Source organism: Cervus canadensis, chromosome 10, assembly GCF_019320065.1.
Source record: "Cervus canadensis isolate Bull #8, Minnesota chromosome 10, ASM1932006v1, whole genome shotgun sequence".
In the NCBI taxonomy this organism is placed as follows: domain Eukaryota; kingdom Metazoa; phylum Chordata; class Mammalia; order Artiodactyla; family Cervidae; genus Cervus; species Cervus canadensis.
This window is the reverse complement of record NC_057395.1, coordinates 48367408-48383063: the sequence shown is the minus strand read 5'-3', so window position 1 is coordinate 48383063 and position 15656 is coordinate 48367408. Positions and strand designations below refer to the sequence as shown.

The 15656-nt window shown below is 39.5% G+C and overlaps 1 protein-coding gene across 13 annotated transcripts in view; it reads left to right on the top strand.

Moving 5' to 3' along the window:
• Positions 1-15656, top strand: part of ZMYND11 (zinc finger MYND-type containing 11) — a 74289-nt gene that overhangs the window by 43189 nt on the left and 15444 nt on the right. For 10 of the 13 annotated variants that reach the window (XM_043480651.1, XM_043480650.1, XM_043480657.1 and 7 more), the window contains one exon: positions 1513-1674. The exons of 2 other annotated variants lie outside the window; for them this stretch is intronic. In XM_043480651.1, the coding sequence (XP_043336586.1) occupies positions 1513-1674 (162 nt within the window). Of the gene's footprint in view, positions 1-952; positions 1049-1512; positions 1675-15656 lie in introns of all 13 variants that reach the window. One more of the 13 variants, XM_043480662.1, reaches the window with a different exon arrangement.

The following is a 15656-nucleotide window of genomic DNA, read 5'->3' as shown; positions in this document are numbered from 1 at the left end:
GCAGCGCTATGTCAGACTTGGTGGGGGAGCTTTTTTCTACCATGCACGGATGAGGCTTTTATGTCAAATCAGTACCTTATGGTCTTTTAAATAGTCTGACTGAAATTATTCCTCCCTTACTGAGTGAGCAGAGTCTACACATAATGCAGCAAACAACTAAAAATGGTAGTGCTTTTTTCTTTATTACTTTGGTTGCTACAGATTGCCAGTTTCTTACTAAAAAGCAAGCAAAAGAGTTTACTTTTCTGCAGAACTTACTAGTGTACTTTAGCCGTGTCTCTAAAGGTGGATTGGAAGGTGTGAATTTCAGAACATGAGCTGCTCATGTTCATTTTGAAGGAGAGAGACGTATTCTTCTCATATGGTTGAGCAGCACTGCATTTGAACCCTTGCCAGAGTTAGTGCTGACTGAACAAGTGCTCTATCATAGCCATTTATTGCAGGAGTTATTGACATAAGGGGGATAAGAAAGCTGTTCACTCGCAGAAGCAGAGTGTAGACAATGATTTATAAAAAGAAAAATGATGGCAGAGCCCAAGTTTAAAATTTCAAGTTCCTCATTGGAAATGGCCTTGATAATACTAACTGTGGGTTTAACCCTTATTCATTCAACTACCACATCTGCAAGAGAAGGTTGAGAATTAATCCATCACTCTTAATAGGGGTGTTTTTTGATATATGCTAAGAGTGATATTTATGAAGAATGAATTCCAAATTAAGGGAAGTTACACTGGTCTCCTGTTTGTGTTTAAATGGTACTGGCTGTACAGAAAAAAAAAAGTGTAACAAAGAAAATGTTGAACACCTGTTATGGTCTTTTATTTCCAGGAATAGTCCCAATAAGAAAATAAGCCAGCTTCCTTTTTTTTTTTTTTTTGGTGGTAATGTCCTTTGGAGAATGTGATTAAATCTTTAGTTTCACATTTTCAATTTATTTTTCCAAATTCAACAGACCCTGAAAATTTGACAACCTATCAGAACATGGACATTCTGATTAATGATTATTTTCAATAAAGCATCCAATACCATGGATGAGAAGATAAGAATAGTGAGCATCACCATTTATTACTATTCTCTCCGTTTCCAAAGTATGCTAAGTACTTAGTATATTTCTTTAAAGAAAATCAGGACAAAACAGAGGTTTGTTTATTTGAAATACTAAGTTATAGATGTTGCTTTGGGGTATTCCATTTACTAAAGAAATTATCCCATAGATTCTATAAAAACTGAAAGATAATGTTAGAAGTTGGATTGGCTTTGGGCTTAATTCATTTTGGACTGGTTTTGTTATCAGATCACCTTAAGATATTTCTGAATATAAATATGTTTAGGAGAGAATTGAAAATTAAAAGAAGCAAATTTCTAGGTATTTTTTCCCTCTTGTTTTAACACAGTAAATGTTTAAAATTGTTTATAATGCCTAACTTCTGATGGACTTTAGTTTCAATTTTGTTCTTAGTCATTGCGGATATTGACAAAATGTCATACGAAATTATTTTGTATTTTTTGTAGGACTGGGAAACAGAAAATCATGACTGGTATTGTTTTGAATGCCATTTGCCTGGAGAGGTGTTGATATGTGACCTGTGTTTTCGTGTGTATCATTCCAAGTGTTTGTCTGATGAGTACAGGCTTAGAGACAGCAGTAGTCACTGGCAGTGCCCAGTTTGCAGGGTGAGTACCTATGAGCTTTAATGTGCTGGTCAGAGGGTTGGAATTCATTGATAATAGCTGCACAAAGATATCCCAGGTGGTCTTGCCAGGTTAATGGATAAAGCACTGGAGGGTGGGGGTTATCTACTGAAATGATGGTTAATGAACATAGAACACTCATAAATGAATATCACAGAACACATACTCAGGGTATGTATTTTAGAAAGTTTCAATCATGTAAAAATATACTCTCTTCTTTTTACAATTCCCTCTGAATTGTGTGACTCCTTTAATGGACAGACTTTGGGAATCAAGACCCACTGTCCCATACCAAGGTCTGTTCAATCAGTCCTCTTGGCTGCTCAGAAAACACAGGTAGCAAAAGGCACATTGTTGGAAAAGTTCTGTATCTACTTTCCATTTTATATCCATGTAATGTTGCCTTTATTTTTTTTGTCATGTCATGGGTTTATTTCTTTTCTTTGGAGGGTGGAGGGATGGGACAGTTGTGTATCAAGAATTCTCCAAAATGAAATAGTCTGGTAGGTAAAATAGGTACTTCCCATGATTATTTTCATTCATATTATTTCCCCGTTGAAAAGTGTACATGATTGTGCTTGTTGGCTGCCAGTGTGGTGTGTGTGAGTGATCGCAATGCCTAAATACCACGTGATGTATGGCCTTGATGGTGATCAGTCAGGAATTATTTGATTGGAACTTCTATTGTTTTGTACTAACTATTGTTAATATACTTACTTGGAATCATGCAAATTGCCGAGATTACTCATGGGTTCTGTTTGTGAACATGTTTTATAATACTTGTGTAACTTTAATAGTCACTTCTTCTTCAAAAAAGTCATGTCTTTATCTCCTCTTTGATACCAGCCAGAAATCATCTGGTTCATTTGCCAGCATGATGAGCAAAATACAGTGTCCCTTCTAGTTTTCTTTTAGTGACTGTGGCTTTGTGTTACCTAAGTATGTTTCTTAGCATCCCTACTGTACTTTTTCAGTAGGCAGACAGAAGACTATTGGTATAACATTTTAAATACGTGTGTTATGATGACATGTAATCAAATGCCTAAATGCTAGATAATTAGTGATAAACCTCTAGGTCTGAACAGATCAGTATCAAGCCTCAGGGTGTGGACCTTCTCTAGAGGCCTGCAAGAATTTGAAGGCTACAATAAATCAGTATGGAGCTACACTAATGTCCCACAATTTACTCTCATGGGTTTGTGTTTTACAAGTAAATAATACCCTGGTTTTCACTAACAGTTTACAGTAGAGGATATAAAGAATTATTTACATCTGAAGAACAAAAGTATTAAGGTAGTAAAAATATAAAAGAGGTGAGGTCACTGGTCAAATAATAGGGGCTCAGGGACATAGGAGGTACAGTTCCGGACACTCCTGAGTCTTTACAGCTGTAGCTTTGTAATATCTAATATTTAGCTCCTATCTCATAGCAAAGAATTTAAATAAAAACACTGGGATTTTTGAGGATCGGTTAAACTTTATGGTAGGTGTTTTATATTCCTTACATTAAGAGTTGAAGTTTAAAGAAACTTTTGAAGAAAATGTGTAATGCTTTTTCCGTCAGAATTCACTATCAAGTTGTCAGATGCCACTTTCTAAATATGTTTGCTCTACTGTTTACTGATAAGATGAAAAACTTTAAACTTCAGTGGGTTGCTGGCTTACAGAAACACGATAGCTGAAGGGGAATTTAGCCAATCCCATCCTGCCTTTGTGTTCTTCCCTTTGGGTTTCTTTTTGTCTTTATCAGCCTAGATATTCTCACATTGTGGTGTAATTATGCTTACTGAAATGATGCTATGAGTCAGTAAAACACTGGAATTCAGATTCCTTTCACAGACCGAGGGGCTCTTTCCTTATACTCAAAAAGCCTGTGTTTGGGTTGGGGTTGGTGAGTTTAGCTTGAGCTTTAAAAATTCCAAAGAAATAGTTATTTCTATGTTAGATCTGTTCTATTTTTTAAATTGTTATGTTCAGGAAAAAGAGAAGTACTAACAGTTTCTTTCCTGAAAAAAGGGATAATAATAAACTTGAGATTCTAACGCAATTTTAAATGTCTTTTTTGATTGGTATTGGGTTGATATATTTGTTTAAACAATGTGTCAAGACTTCAAGTAAAGCTGTTTTTTAATAATTAACTTGAGAGTGACAGACCAGATTTAAATATTCTTGAACTAAAAGAACTAAGGCTGTAGACTGAAACTTAGAAATTATGGTTCCATGTCAGCCTAATGATCTCTATTTTCATTTTTAATTAATGTCTAGAAAGAATATATAGTAATTAGATTTACTAATGAGGAATTTTTAAGATAAAATACGGGCCAAATTTCAGAACAGGTAAAAGTAGTAGATGGAAGCCAATCACTGCTATCTAAATTTGAAGATAAAAATATTTCTAATACTTTATGCTGGTCAGAAGACTTTTGTTTTATGTAACCTCTGACACTTACAGCATTGAATAGGTTATTTCTTACCCAGCTGTCAGCTGTGTTAGCAGATTCACTTCAGCTTGTTGAACAACTTTATCTCATATGTCTGACAAATTCCAAAATATTTTAAGAAGGCAATGATGGGTATTTTTCTCAGTTTAAAACAGTTTTTTCAATTTCATAATAATCTCAAGAATCTCAGAACCCTGAGGATATTTCTTTGAAATATCTGCCTTTCTAAACAACAGTTATACTATTACTTTACAAATACAATAGACTGTTACTGTAATGTAGCTTTGGATATCAGGTTAGCATTTTGCTTTGAAAAAATTCAGGTTATATCCAGTTTCACACTCTTGATATCAAGAATTCCTATTAATTGGAAAAAAGAATTTTAAATTCCTTTCTAAAAAGTTTTAAAAAATTCAAAGTTATAGGAAGATAAAGAAGAAAAACAATCACAGCAATGCTACCACATCACAGGTGAGTGTGCTCAGAGACCTGTGTATGTATGCACACTCTATCTGTGTAAAAGTGCTCACAGACCTATCTGTGTGTGTGCACACTCCATCTGTGTGAGTACTCGCATACCTGTATGTGTGTGCACACTCTTAGCTGTGTGGAAGTGCTCACAGACCCATGTGTGTGCACACTCCATCTTTGTGAATGTGCTCACAGACCTCTGTGAGTGCACACTCCATCTGTGTAACTGGGTAGACCCATGGACTAGGTACACTGCTGATGGCAGCTGGCTTGCTTCTACTCAGCAATGACCCAGACACCTTTTTTCTGTGATGTGAAAGGTTTCCACTGATGCACATACGTTGTGTCCATGTGCTGTCTGCCGCGCTGTCTCGTGTGCTGTCTGACCAGCAACACTGACTGAAACTCACCTGTCTGGGGCAGAGGGATGGTGGGGACTCCAGCACCTCCGTTCCAAAGCCATGGCCCATTCCATCTGGAAGAGCACTCTTCTCATCATTATTTCTGTATGAAAGTGAAGTTTATATTTTGTTAGATGTATTTGAATTTTAAATATTATTGAACTTTATTATTTTCAGGAAAAAAGAGAAATCATTAACTTTTAAATGAAAATTATTTTAAAAAATTTTATTTGCTTAAAGGTTGTATCTTTAAAACAAAATGTAGTCAATTTTACTTTTCTAAAAAAAGAATTAAGTTATACATGTCTATGCAGGTCTGTTTGATTGCCTTTACAAGTTAAATTCAATGAAACAGAATTTTTTAAGATAGGCGCATTTCTTTTTGTGATAAAAATTACCAAGTTGTTTGTCGGAAGATCAAACCCATTTATACCAACACTGAAAATATTTTCCAGCTTTTTGCTACCAATTTGACAGGCTCCAGAGGGATATCTCACTTTAATGTCCCTTCATTCTCATTTGCACAGCTTCAAAGTTATAGCCATTTGCGCCTCGATGCTGTAGCTGCAGAAGGCAGGCCTGTGTGTGTGTGCCTGTAAGCATACATGTATGCAGTACATGTCTGCGGGTGAACGTGCCTGTGTGTGTGAATGTCTGAGTTGTGTGTGTGCACGTGTATACACATGCGTATGTTTTGTGTGTGTGCACATGCACTGCACACTTGCTGGTGTCCAGCCCTGCTAGTAAACATCGTACTTTTTGAATGATATCTGCTTGGGTTTTTTAATACATGGCGAGATGACATCTTACAGGAAACCCTAAAACCACTTCCTAGATTGGCACCATGTAGCTTTTTAGATCATAGTTACTGGTAGATCTTTCTGTGGGCATGGAATGTTCTCCCTGTGCTGTCCAGTAGGAGCCACTGACATGTCTATTGAGTGCTTGAATGTGGTATGGAGACCCAGGCACTGGTTTTCAGTTTGGCAGTGTGACTTATGGCTACTTACTGTACTAGGCAATGCAGTGTTATAAATGCAAATCTAAATGCCTGTAGTAACTACTGCAAGAGAGACATGAGTGGCCTGGCATTTGTTCTCCCCGTGATGACGCAGTTCCACCTTGAAAGAGTTCCAGAGGAAGGATGTAGAGCAGCTTCTGCCTTGCTGCCCTCCGCTCCATAGCAGGTCATGGGCAAGCCCCGCATCATGCTGTGCGAGTTACAGTGTGTGTTCCGTGGTGTGCAGCGCACAGACGGATGGCTGTAATCGTTGATAGTGCTGTTTGCTCTGAGGCTGGTTGTTCCTAAAAATCAGAATACGAAATGCAGGGGAAAAGAACAGCAAAATAGTTGGCACTTTCCAGGTTAATGATCCTGATACAATAGTATTTTGAAGATAGGCCCCTGTTTCCTACATCCTCTTTTAATATGTTAGTGTTCCTTATGTAAATGAATTTCTTTATAACTTTGGGGAGTTGCAGATTCATGCTACTGCTCCTTTCAAATTCAAATAAATGAAAATTTATGTTTGGACTAAAATCTGTCACTAGGGAGCAGAGTGTAGAGCTCTGAACTGTGAGCACGTGGGAAGCACCAGAGAGGGTGGCCATGGTGAGCATCTCGTCTCCCTACTAGAGGGGTGGGCTGCAGTGAGCATCTCTCTTCCTTTTCCATGTCTGGTCCTCTATGCTGCTCCAGTGAAATTCATCCAAAGTTTTTTTTTTTTTTAAGTTGGGATATCTTTTATTATTGAGGTATAGTCAATGGACAGTATTGTCGATTTTAGGTGTGCAACATAGTGATGCATAATTTCTAGAGGTTATATTTCATTTAGTTATTATAAACATTGGCTATATTTCCTGTGTTGTACTATATACCCTTGTAGCTTGTTTACTTTATGCATTATAGTTTGTACCTCTTAATCCCTTACCCATATCTTAGGCCTTTTTAATTGTCTCATTATAGCATAAAAATATTGTATTACTGTTTATACCCTTAATATCTTTGGTTCACTTTTCATCCCTTTTATGACACACTTATTGTGACCTGTCTATGGAAAGATCAACCTAAGTCACAAAAGAAAAAGCGTCATTCAGGGAATTGGATAAGGGATATATTATTCCAGTATATCTTTAAAAACTTTTATAAAATATTCATCTGCCTACAAATGTTTCACATGGTATTTTCCCCTGTTTAAGGTCACAAATTTTAAGATTTGTGTTAATATACAAAGAGTATGGAGAATTAACTTAGCCTGCTAACAAAATACAGAAACACTAGAAAATGTAGAGAAGAAAATGAATGCATATGGGAAAATTTTACTTATTTAAGAATACTTTGGATCTACATCTAATCTGAGAAGCTCTCCCAGGTTTGCAGCTCCTGGTTTTCTGATCCCTGGCTCTTCCACATCTAAGAAGATGCAAAGAGGGAGGGACTAGTAGAAATGATCCCTGCAGTCTACCTACTGCTGCAGCTTCTCTTTAAATTTGAGAAAGAATATGTCTGTTTTACAGGAAACTTAATAGATATACAGAAAGAAGTCTACAGAGAGCATTTAAAGTTAACTTAAAGTTGATGTTAAGCCCCAGGTACTGTATATTTTTTTCACATGAGGTATAGTATACTCATTAGACAGCTACTGAAAATGAAGGAATTTAACTGGTTTACTAAAACTAAACCAAGAGTAAGTCACTGTTAGGACATCACCATGGGTACATACTGACTGGTCAATGTTAACTTAGCTCTGGGTAAGTTATATTTGAGTCATTTGCACTGAGACTCATGATGAAAGCTGTTTCTTGAAATTGGAGATGAAACTTTACTTCTGAGTTAATTTTTCATTCTTTTGGGAATGTAAGCAGTATAGTTTTTTAAATCTCAAAATTAAGGAGAATTCTCATTTAATGAATTCAAAATGAAACAGGACAGAATGCCAAAAGAAAATATTTTGAAACATATGCTTTATGTATCTACTACAAAACTGTTAACTGTTCTTGCTTTCTGATTAGTCTTCCTTTCTTAATGTGGGAAATTTATTAATATTTTCACCCTGAAAGTAAGTACCTTTACCTTTAAGATACATATTATCAATTCTGGAGTGGAGATTTCATGTTTAGATGAAATAGGAAAAACATTTTTTTTTAAAAATCTATGTTGTAGACTATCATAGTATTGAAAGTTACAAATGAACATTAATCAGTTTTTTTTTTACATTTTTTGAAGACAATTGGATTGTATTTCTATACTCACAAAAGTAGAAAATTAATTTTTAAAAAAGTCTGTGTCTGAACCAATTACTTTATAAGGCAGTTTTGATATTCAGTCTAGGCTTACTAGAGGAAAAAGTAAAGGAATTTAAAAATTGGATCTAGGATATAAAATTGTAAAATCCTCATGTATTGTTGTATAATCTCTTTATGAAACTACCTGGACCAAGCAAGAAAGGAAAAACCCATGTACTTCCCATATTGCCTTGTCACGCTAAATTAACAAGTTACATGGTCAGAAAGGGTTGGATGTGAGTGTGAAATGTTTGGGGTGCATTTTGTCTTGGTGATGTATCATTTTAGTGGCTTTTTTAGAACCTTAGTTGAATTTTATCTTTTATTTTTAGCTATAAGGGACTAAAGAGGTAATTGCTTGGGCTGGTTCCTACATCAAGATGGTTACAACTTAATCTAGATAAATAGAAGGCTTGTTTAGTGTTTGCAGCATTGATGTACTGAAAATATGTACAAAGTGCACACAATTTCCTTTTATTGTCTCTGCAGGTGTTGAAGCAGGAGGGGAAGGAGTAAGGGGTGGGCAGATAGTAGTATTGTTGGCTGGTTGTCAGCTTCATTGAGCAGAGACTGTGTGATAGGCATTCTGTGATTCCGAAACAAAGTTGTGTGAGTTGTTCTCAGAAGAGGCAGGAGAGGCTTACTACAGTGAGGAATCCATCCTCCCTGTGCCTTTAAATCTTGTTCTTTCTTTATAGACCAGTGTTGACAGAGGAGGGAAGGAACAAGTAGACACAGCCTGTGTTCTGTAAACTTTTCCTGAATGTCCCTTTCGTCTTCCTAAATCCCTATAACGTAGTGCAGAAGAGCTGAAAGTTACCCTCAAAAGAACACTTAATCCTGAACGATGAAACTCCAGACACAGTAGAAATAACATAGCAGCTGTCTCGTAGATCTAGTGTTCTCGCAATTTTTGTGTGGATGTAGTGTATATAGGAATACCACATGTTCACAGTACAGTCAGTTGTATGGCTTGTAGAATTAATTTGAGACTGTACTTTAATAGCTGGTAAATCACCCTAAACTGGGTGATGCAAAGCTGATTATATCATGTGAGTCTAGCCAAAACCTCCCAACCTCAAAGAGCAAAGAGCCGACTTTGTAAAAATTAATAAATATAGACACAACTGAAGTAGCATTCAGTGCTGTTCTGTAAATCTTTGCGAACAAGTCTGGAAACCTGTGCACTAGTGATTCTATAGGAACAACTTCTCATGAAGCAGAGTACCTGAGAGCAGAGTCGTGTTTGCCGGCACACTCCAAGAATCCACCTCAAGACCGTCTTTGTGGTTTAAATGATCCTCCACATTCAGCTTTTACCTGTGAACAAGAAGGCAGATTGGTGACAGCCGAGGGGAGGTTTTTAAACCTAATGTAAGTTCCTTTAACTTAAGTTTAAAAAAGAAAAACACAAAAAACTATTGCCAGAAACTCAAGTGCAATGATTGTTGCTGGCCTGGCCGTGGAGACGTAGGAGGGAGCTGTAGGGGATCATGCACTCTGAACGCGCAGGTGCTTAGCCAGGTTCTCGTCCTGGTGCCGGTGGTGGGTGTGGGTTCCACTCTTCTGTCCTTATGGTAGAGAGTTAGTTTCTGTGTGTTGGTGCTGGAGGTGAACAAAACTGAACATAGGTGTGTTTTTAGAAAACTGTCCCAGAAAGTGATTGTGTCTGCTGGGCTGCTGGGCACAGTGGTACAGAGAAGAAATGGCAGGGCTTGGGGCCACTCCCACCAGACCAGCTCTACTGTTAGTCTTAAATAGTGGATTTCTTATAAGTTCTTTGATTCTTTTATGTTCCAGCATTACAGGTGGTTACAGAGAATACTGTAGAGGCAATTTATGTGCGGTTAAAAGCCATTGTGATTCATTTATTACGGATGGTTATAGAGGAGAACTTGGAACATCTTAATTCCTCAAACACTGGAGGTAATTTACATGCAGAGTAGTGTTTCTCCAGTGAGCTCCAGAGACTGTGGTAGCAGAGTCCCTGGACACGCTTGTTAGGACATGTCCTGAATGGAGGCACAGGAGTCAGCCTGCCCACAGATACCTCACGTCAGGTGAGCCTCTGGTTGTTAGGGGCCCTCAGCTGTATTCAGGTGACAGTGAAACGGTGAGCACAGCACAAGTTAACACCGTGGTTTATAGTGGTCAGGATGTGCTAATACTGCTTGTGTGTTAGTAAGAATTTCACGTTTTGGAAGGATATCTTGTATTGTTGAATTCAATTACGTGAAATGTTTCTCTCGTAGGCAGTGAGGTTGGTCAGTAATCATGGCCGTTAGTTCATTTCAGCTAGTATTTATTTTGAATATTTACTATGTGATGGGTACTGTACAAGACCCTGAATGAGCAAAAGAATGCTGAACTAGATCATCATGGGCCTGCTGTCACAAAGCTTACAAGAGGTTGGCAGACCATGATCCACGGGCACATCAAGCCCACTATCTGTTTTGTACTGCTCATACCAGTGGGTTTTATACTTTTAAATGGTGGGGGAAAAAATTCAAAGAGAAATAACATTTTGTGACTTATAAAAATTATAAGAAATGAAAATTTCAGTATCCACATGCTTTATTGGAACACAGTCCTGCTCATGGAAGGCATACATTATTTGTAGCTGTTTTCTCACCACAGTGACAGGGCTGAGTGGTCAAGACAGCCACCAACTGAATGTCCGCAAAGCCTAAAATAGTCACTGTGAGGCCCTGACAGAAATTTTTCTGCCTCTGGTCCAGCCTGCTATGGGAAGAACATTTTGGGTCTTGGGAAGCCCTTGTTAGTAACAGACTTGGAAGCTTGGGTTTGGTGAGGTGCACAGCACCAATGTGTCTCTAAGAAGAAGATGCGTGGATTTCTGATTTTACACTTCTCTCTCTCTCTCTCTCTCTCTCGGATACTTGGTATGCAGAAGTGGTATTCACAGGAGTTAATTCTCTGCTAAAGTAGGTTTCTGCTCCTGAAGTATTGTATTTCTAGGGCACACTGAAAACTCCAGACCCAAATTCAGTCCTAAATGTTCCTTCAAATAATGGTGCTTGGGCATTGTTATCAATAATCAGCTGTGGATGAACCTTGATAGGACCAAAACTTGTTCCTGCCTTCTTCCAGCCAAAAACACTGTAAGTCACTGAGTTTGGCTGAATTATTCCACTTGTGTTTTTGTCTGTGATATATACCTGACACATCTGATTTGCTATAATCCAGCAGTTATTGTAACTGGCTTAAGAATTCTTAAGTCAAGAAGATACTCAAGATTTTCTGTTATTTTTCACTTTTAGGGAAGCAGCCACTCAGGGAAATGGTATGCACCTATGCCCATCTTAGGTTAGTGGGTGTGTTGTCCTCTTTGTGACAGCTTCAGCCATAGGTTGCTGTCGTCTCATGATGGCTGCAGCAGCTTTGGGCACGTAATAAAAAGTTCCACTCTTTATTATCTGTAGATATTGACCAAAGTCGGGTGGTAAGAGCAGTTATCAAAACTTCCTGGACTTCACGCTGATGGATCCTGAGCTGCCCCTTTATGAAGAGTCCTGAGGTCTGCTGGTGGAGGATAGGTGTGGTTCTTCAAAACCTCAGAAAAAAATCGGATCTGAGATAATCTGCAGGTTTCATGCAGCATTATTTTTTGTTTTTCTCCCCTTTTGTCAAGAGCTGTCTGCTTAGTTGTGTTACAGACAGGACTGTGTTTACCCTAGAAGCTACTCCTTTAATTTCCATTATAGTGGCTTTTTCTCAAGGCATATCCATGTTCTGGTTTGGCCAACAGGCACTGACTCTGCTGTGAATGTCATGGAAGGCGGCTCACAACACGTTACCTAAGAATTCCTCAGAAGTCTTAGGGTACAGCCCTGGACAGAACTGTGTGCACTGTTGATGTCTTTGGTGAAATACCAAATCTTTAAATTATAACCAGAAAGTGTTACAAAGCAAGCCAAAGAATTTAGCAAATGTGAAAACATGAGAAATGTTCTGTCCCTACAGATTGTTGTAAGAGGCTGTGCACATATTCTGGTCTTCTCTTTTATTTGCCTGCCTTCTTGGAGTAAGCTCCTCAACGACATGTGTGGGAAGTGGGCCCCCAACTCCTGAATACACCAGGAGCAGCATGAGGTCCTGGCAGCTCTTCACCTACCAACCAGTCAATCAGAGTGTTCACATGCGTTTTGAGTTCTTGCCCTGCATCTTCAGTGGAATCCCGTATTTGTCACCAGAAAAGATGTATTGGGCAGCAATTAAAACATTAAATAAGTTAACATAAAGACTTTCGGCAAAATGATCCTCCTTTGATATGAAACTTCTTTTGTTGACTCCTATACAGCAAGAGTCAGTGAAGTTTCCAATATGTAAAGTGAGAAGAACCAAGAAATAGTTAAAATGTCAGAAAGATGCCTTTCTGTTGTTGTGAGCAAGTAGACAGAGAGACTAGATCCGGTGTCACTCGAGAAGCCAGCTTGGCGGCCCTGCCTCTTGACTCTGCGCGATGTAGTGGCAGAGGTTGGGCGGGCCGCTGCCCGTGCTTGTGCACGGAGTGGCCTCTCACTTGGTGCTCGCAGTGGCGCTCAGTCAGGACCGCCTGTGAGAAGCACCTGTGGTGTGGGGACTGCCCGTGCCCAGGCTCCCTGTAAACCAGTTACAACAGCTCTGGGTAGCGCTTTTTCCCTTGGGGGTAAAATTTACAGCACAGTGATTTGCACAAGTCTTGCATGTGTCACTTGAGAAATAGACAAACACATAGCTCTGGACCCAAGTCCCACTGACTTACCACTGAGTGCCACCCAGACCAGACGGACATCACTCTCATTAGTTTCCATCAGATCTAAGTCAAGCTTGCCCCAGAACTTTGTATAAATGGATGCAGGCCATTTTTCAAGGCTTTCCCAGACAGTTCTAATGCACAGCCAGAGGTGATGAGCACTCAAGTGGGATGCCTGAATCTAGGCGGCACTTTATAAAACAGGAACAGACTTTCTGAGGTAGTAATATTTTGCCAGATTTGGAGCTGTGAAGGGTGGGCATGGGTCATGTTTCATTTTTTTTGCTGGAATAGTCACTCTTGCAAGTGTGTGCCACCACTTTGATTGCACACTGGAGAGGAGAGACACTCTAGCACCTTACCCTAAGCAAATTTAAGCATGATACAAAAATTAGATTTTTGTCCTCTAAATTATCATTTAGTTTTGTAAAATTAAGGCCCTCGACCTGAATTCTGTACATTTGGAGTCTTCCCTAAAAAAAATGTTGCTGCACTTGGTTATCCTAATTAGCAGTTAATCTGAAAATGTTTAAAGAGGTGAAACCAAAGTAAAAGCATTCTGAGAGCATGTAATATCCATCAATTTTGTAGATTCTCTATGGAAAGGAAATGGTAACTGAAAATAGACTTTTATTTAAGCAAGGGAATTACACGAACAATATAATGCACAGTTACCTAAACTTAAGCCAAGTGAAATAGGGTTTTCCCTACTGTTTGAAAACTTTCAGAATTGTGTTTCAGAGGAAGAGCAAACTGGTAAGGATGTACAGGCATGTGGTTGTGGTTTAGTTGCTAGGTCGTATCTGACTCTTGCGACCCCCAGACTATAGCCGCCCCCGCCCCCCACCAATGCGCCTCTGTCCGTGAGATTCTCCAGGCAAGAACAGTGGATTGGGTTGCCATTTCCTCCTCCAGGGGATCTTTCCGACCCAGGGATTGAACCCACATCTCCTGCATTGGCAGGTGGGTTCTTTACGGGGAAGCCCTTATACAGGCATACCTCGGAGATACTGCAGGTTTGGTTCCAGACCACAACAGTGGAGCGAATATCACAATCAAGTGAGCTGCACACATTTGTTGGTTTCCCAATGGATATAAAAGCTGTGTTTACATTGCACTGTAGTCTGTTAATATGCAGTAGCATTATGTCAGAAGAGGTAACTACCTTAATTAAAAAGTACTTTATTGCAAAAAACTGCTAACCATCATCTAAGCCTTCAGTGACAAAGTGAGCAAATACTGTTGGAAAAAGGGCCTTCACAGACTTGCTCAACACGAGGTTGCCACAACCTTCAGTTTTTAAAATGCACAGTATCTGCAAAGTGCAATATAGCGAGGTATGCCTGTAGAGGCACTCTGGTTCTAGCACTGTGTAAATCTCACCCATAGAGAAACACTGAATTGCTTTATTTTCTGAGGCACTAAATCAAAAGGGGTTGGGTTCTGACTCACAGTGAACGCCTTCATCGGTTGATGTTGAGAGTGCAGAGAGGAGAGAAATGCATTCCTGTGAACGTGTAGAGCACACAGCCACCCTGGAGACCCAGCAGCCCGGTTGTGGGGGCTGCAGTGAGCACCCCTTCCCTGGCGGTCTCTCCAGTGATGCAGACTGCCCGCACTGGTGGGCGTTGGCCTCAGGGGCACTCCTTGCCTGGTTGAGCTGGAGCTATGCAGTGGGAGACCATGAGTGGAGACTCTTCTGACCCTGCTCGGTCTGGCACATGTTAGTGAGCATTTAGTAGTATTTCAGCACTGCATACAATGCTGGTTCGGTGTTTCCCATGAATATTGTGTTACCTATTAAAAGAACACTGACCCCACTAGTAGTATGAGTATGACAGGACTTCTAATCTGATGTAGATTGCTGTCACACATGAACTCACACAGATGTGTGATTTAATGATCATGGTGATGTTTGGGATCAGCCGTGTTAGTGCTCCTGAAATACTTCAGAGTGGGCAGGACAGAGCATGTAGTTGGAAGCATTGGGTTTGTCTGGCTTGCAAGATCTGTTCCCCAGCCAGGGATGGAACCCTGGCCATGGCAGTGAAAGCCTGGAATCCTAACCATGAGGCTACTAGGGAACTCCCTGGAAGCATTTGTTCTTATTCTCCTCTTTTTCTAAGGGAATATAGGTTTCCCAAGAGGTAAGGAAAAAGGCTTCTTGGTCTTCTTAACATTTCTTCCCTGTATCCAACAGACCAGAGAGTTGTTTAATAGAGAAAGCAGTGCATGGAGGGATGGCCATGTCAGCAAGAGTGTTTCCACAGCAGTGTTAACAGCTGACGGGTTCAGATCTGTTGTTTTGCTCTCGCTTACCGGAGGGAGCAACTAATAGTTCTCATGTGTTTGTGTGCCTGGAGATTACAGGGGATTTATTTATTTATCTATTTATTTTTTAATTGAAGGATAATTGCTTTACAGAATTTTGTTGTTTTCTGTCAAACCTCAACATGAATCAGCCATAGGTGTACATATGTCCCCTCCCTCCTGAGCCCCCCTCCCATCTCCCGCCCCATCCCACCCCTCCAGGTTGATACAAAGCCCCTGTTTTTGGGTTTCCTGAAACATACAGCAAATTCCCATTGGCTATCTATTTTACATATGGTA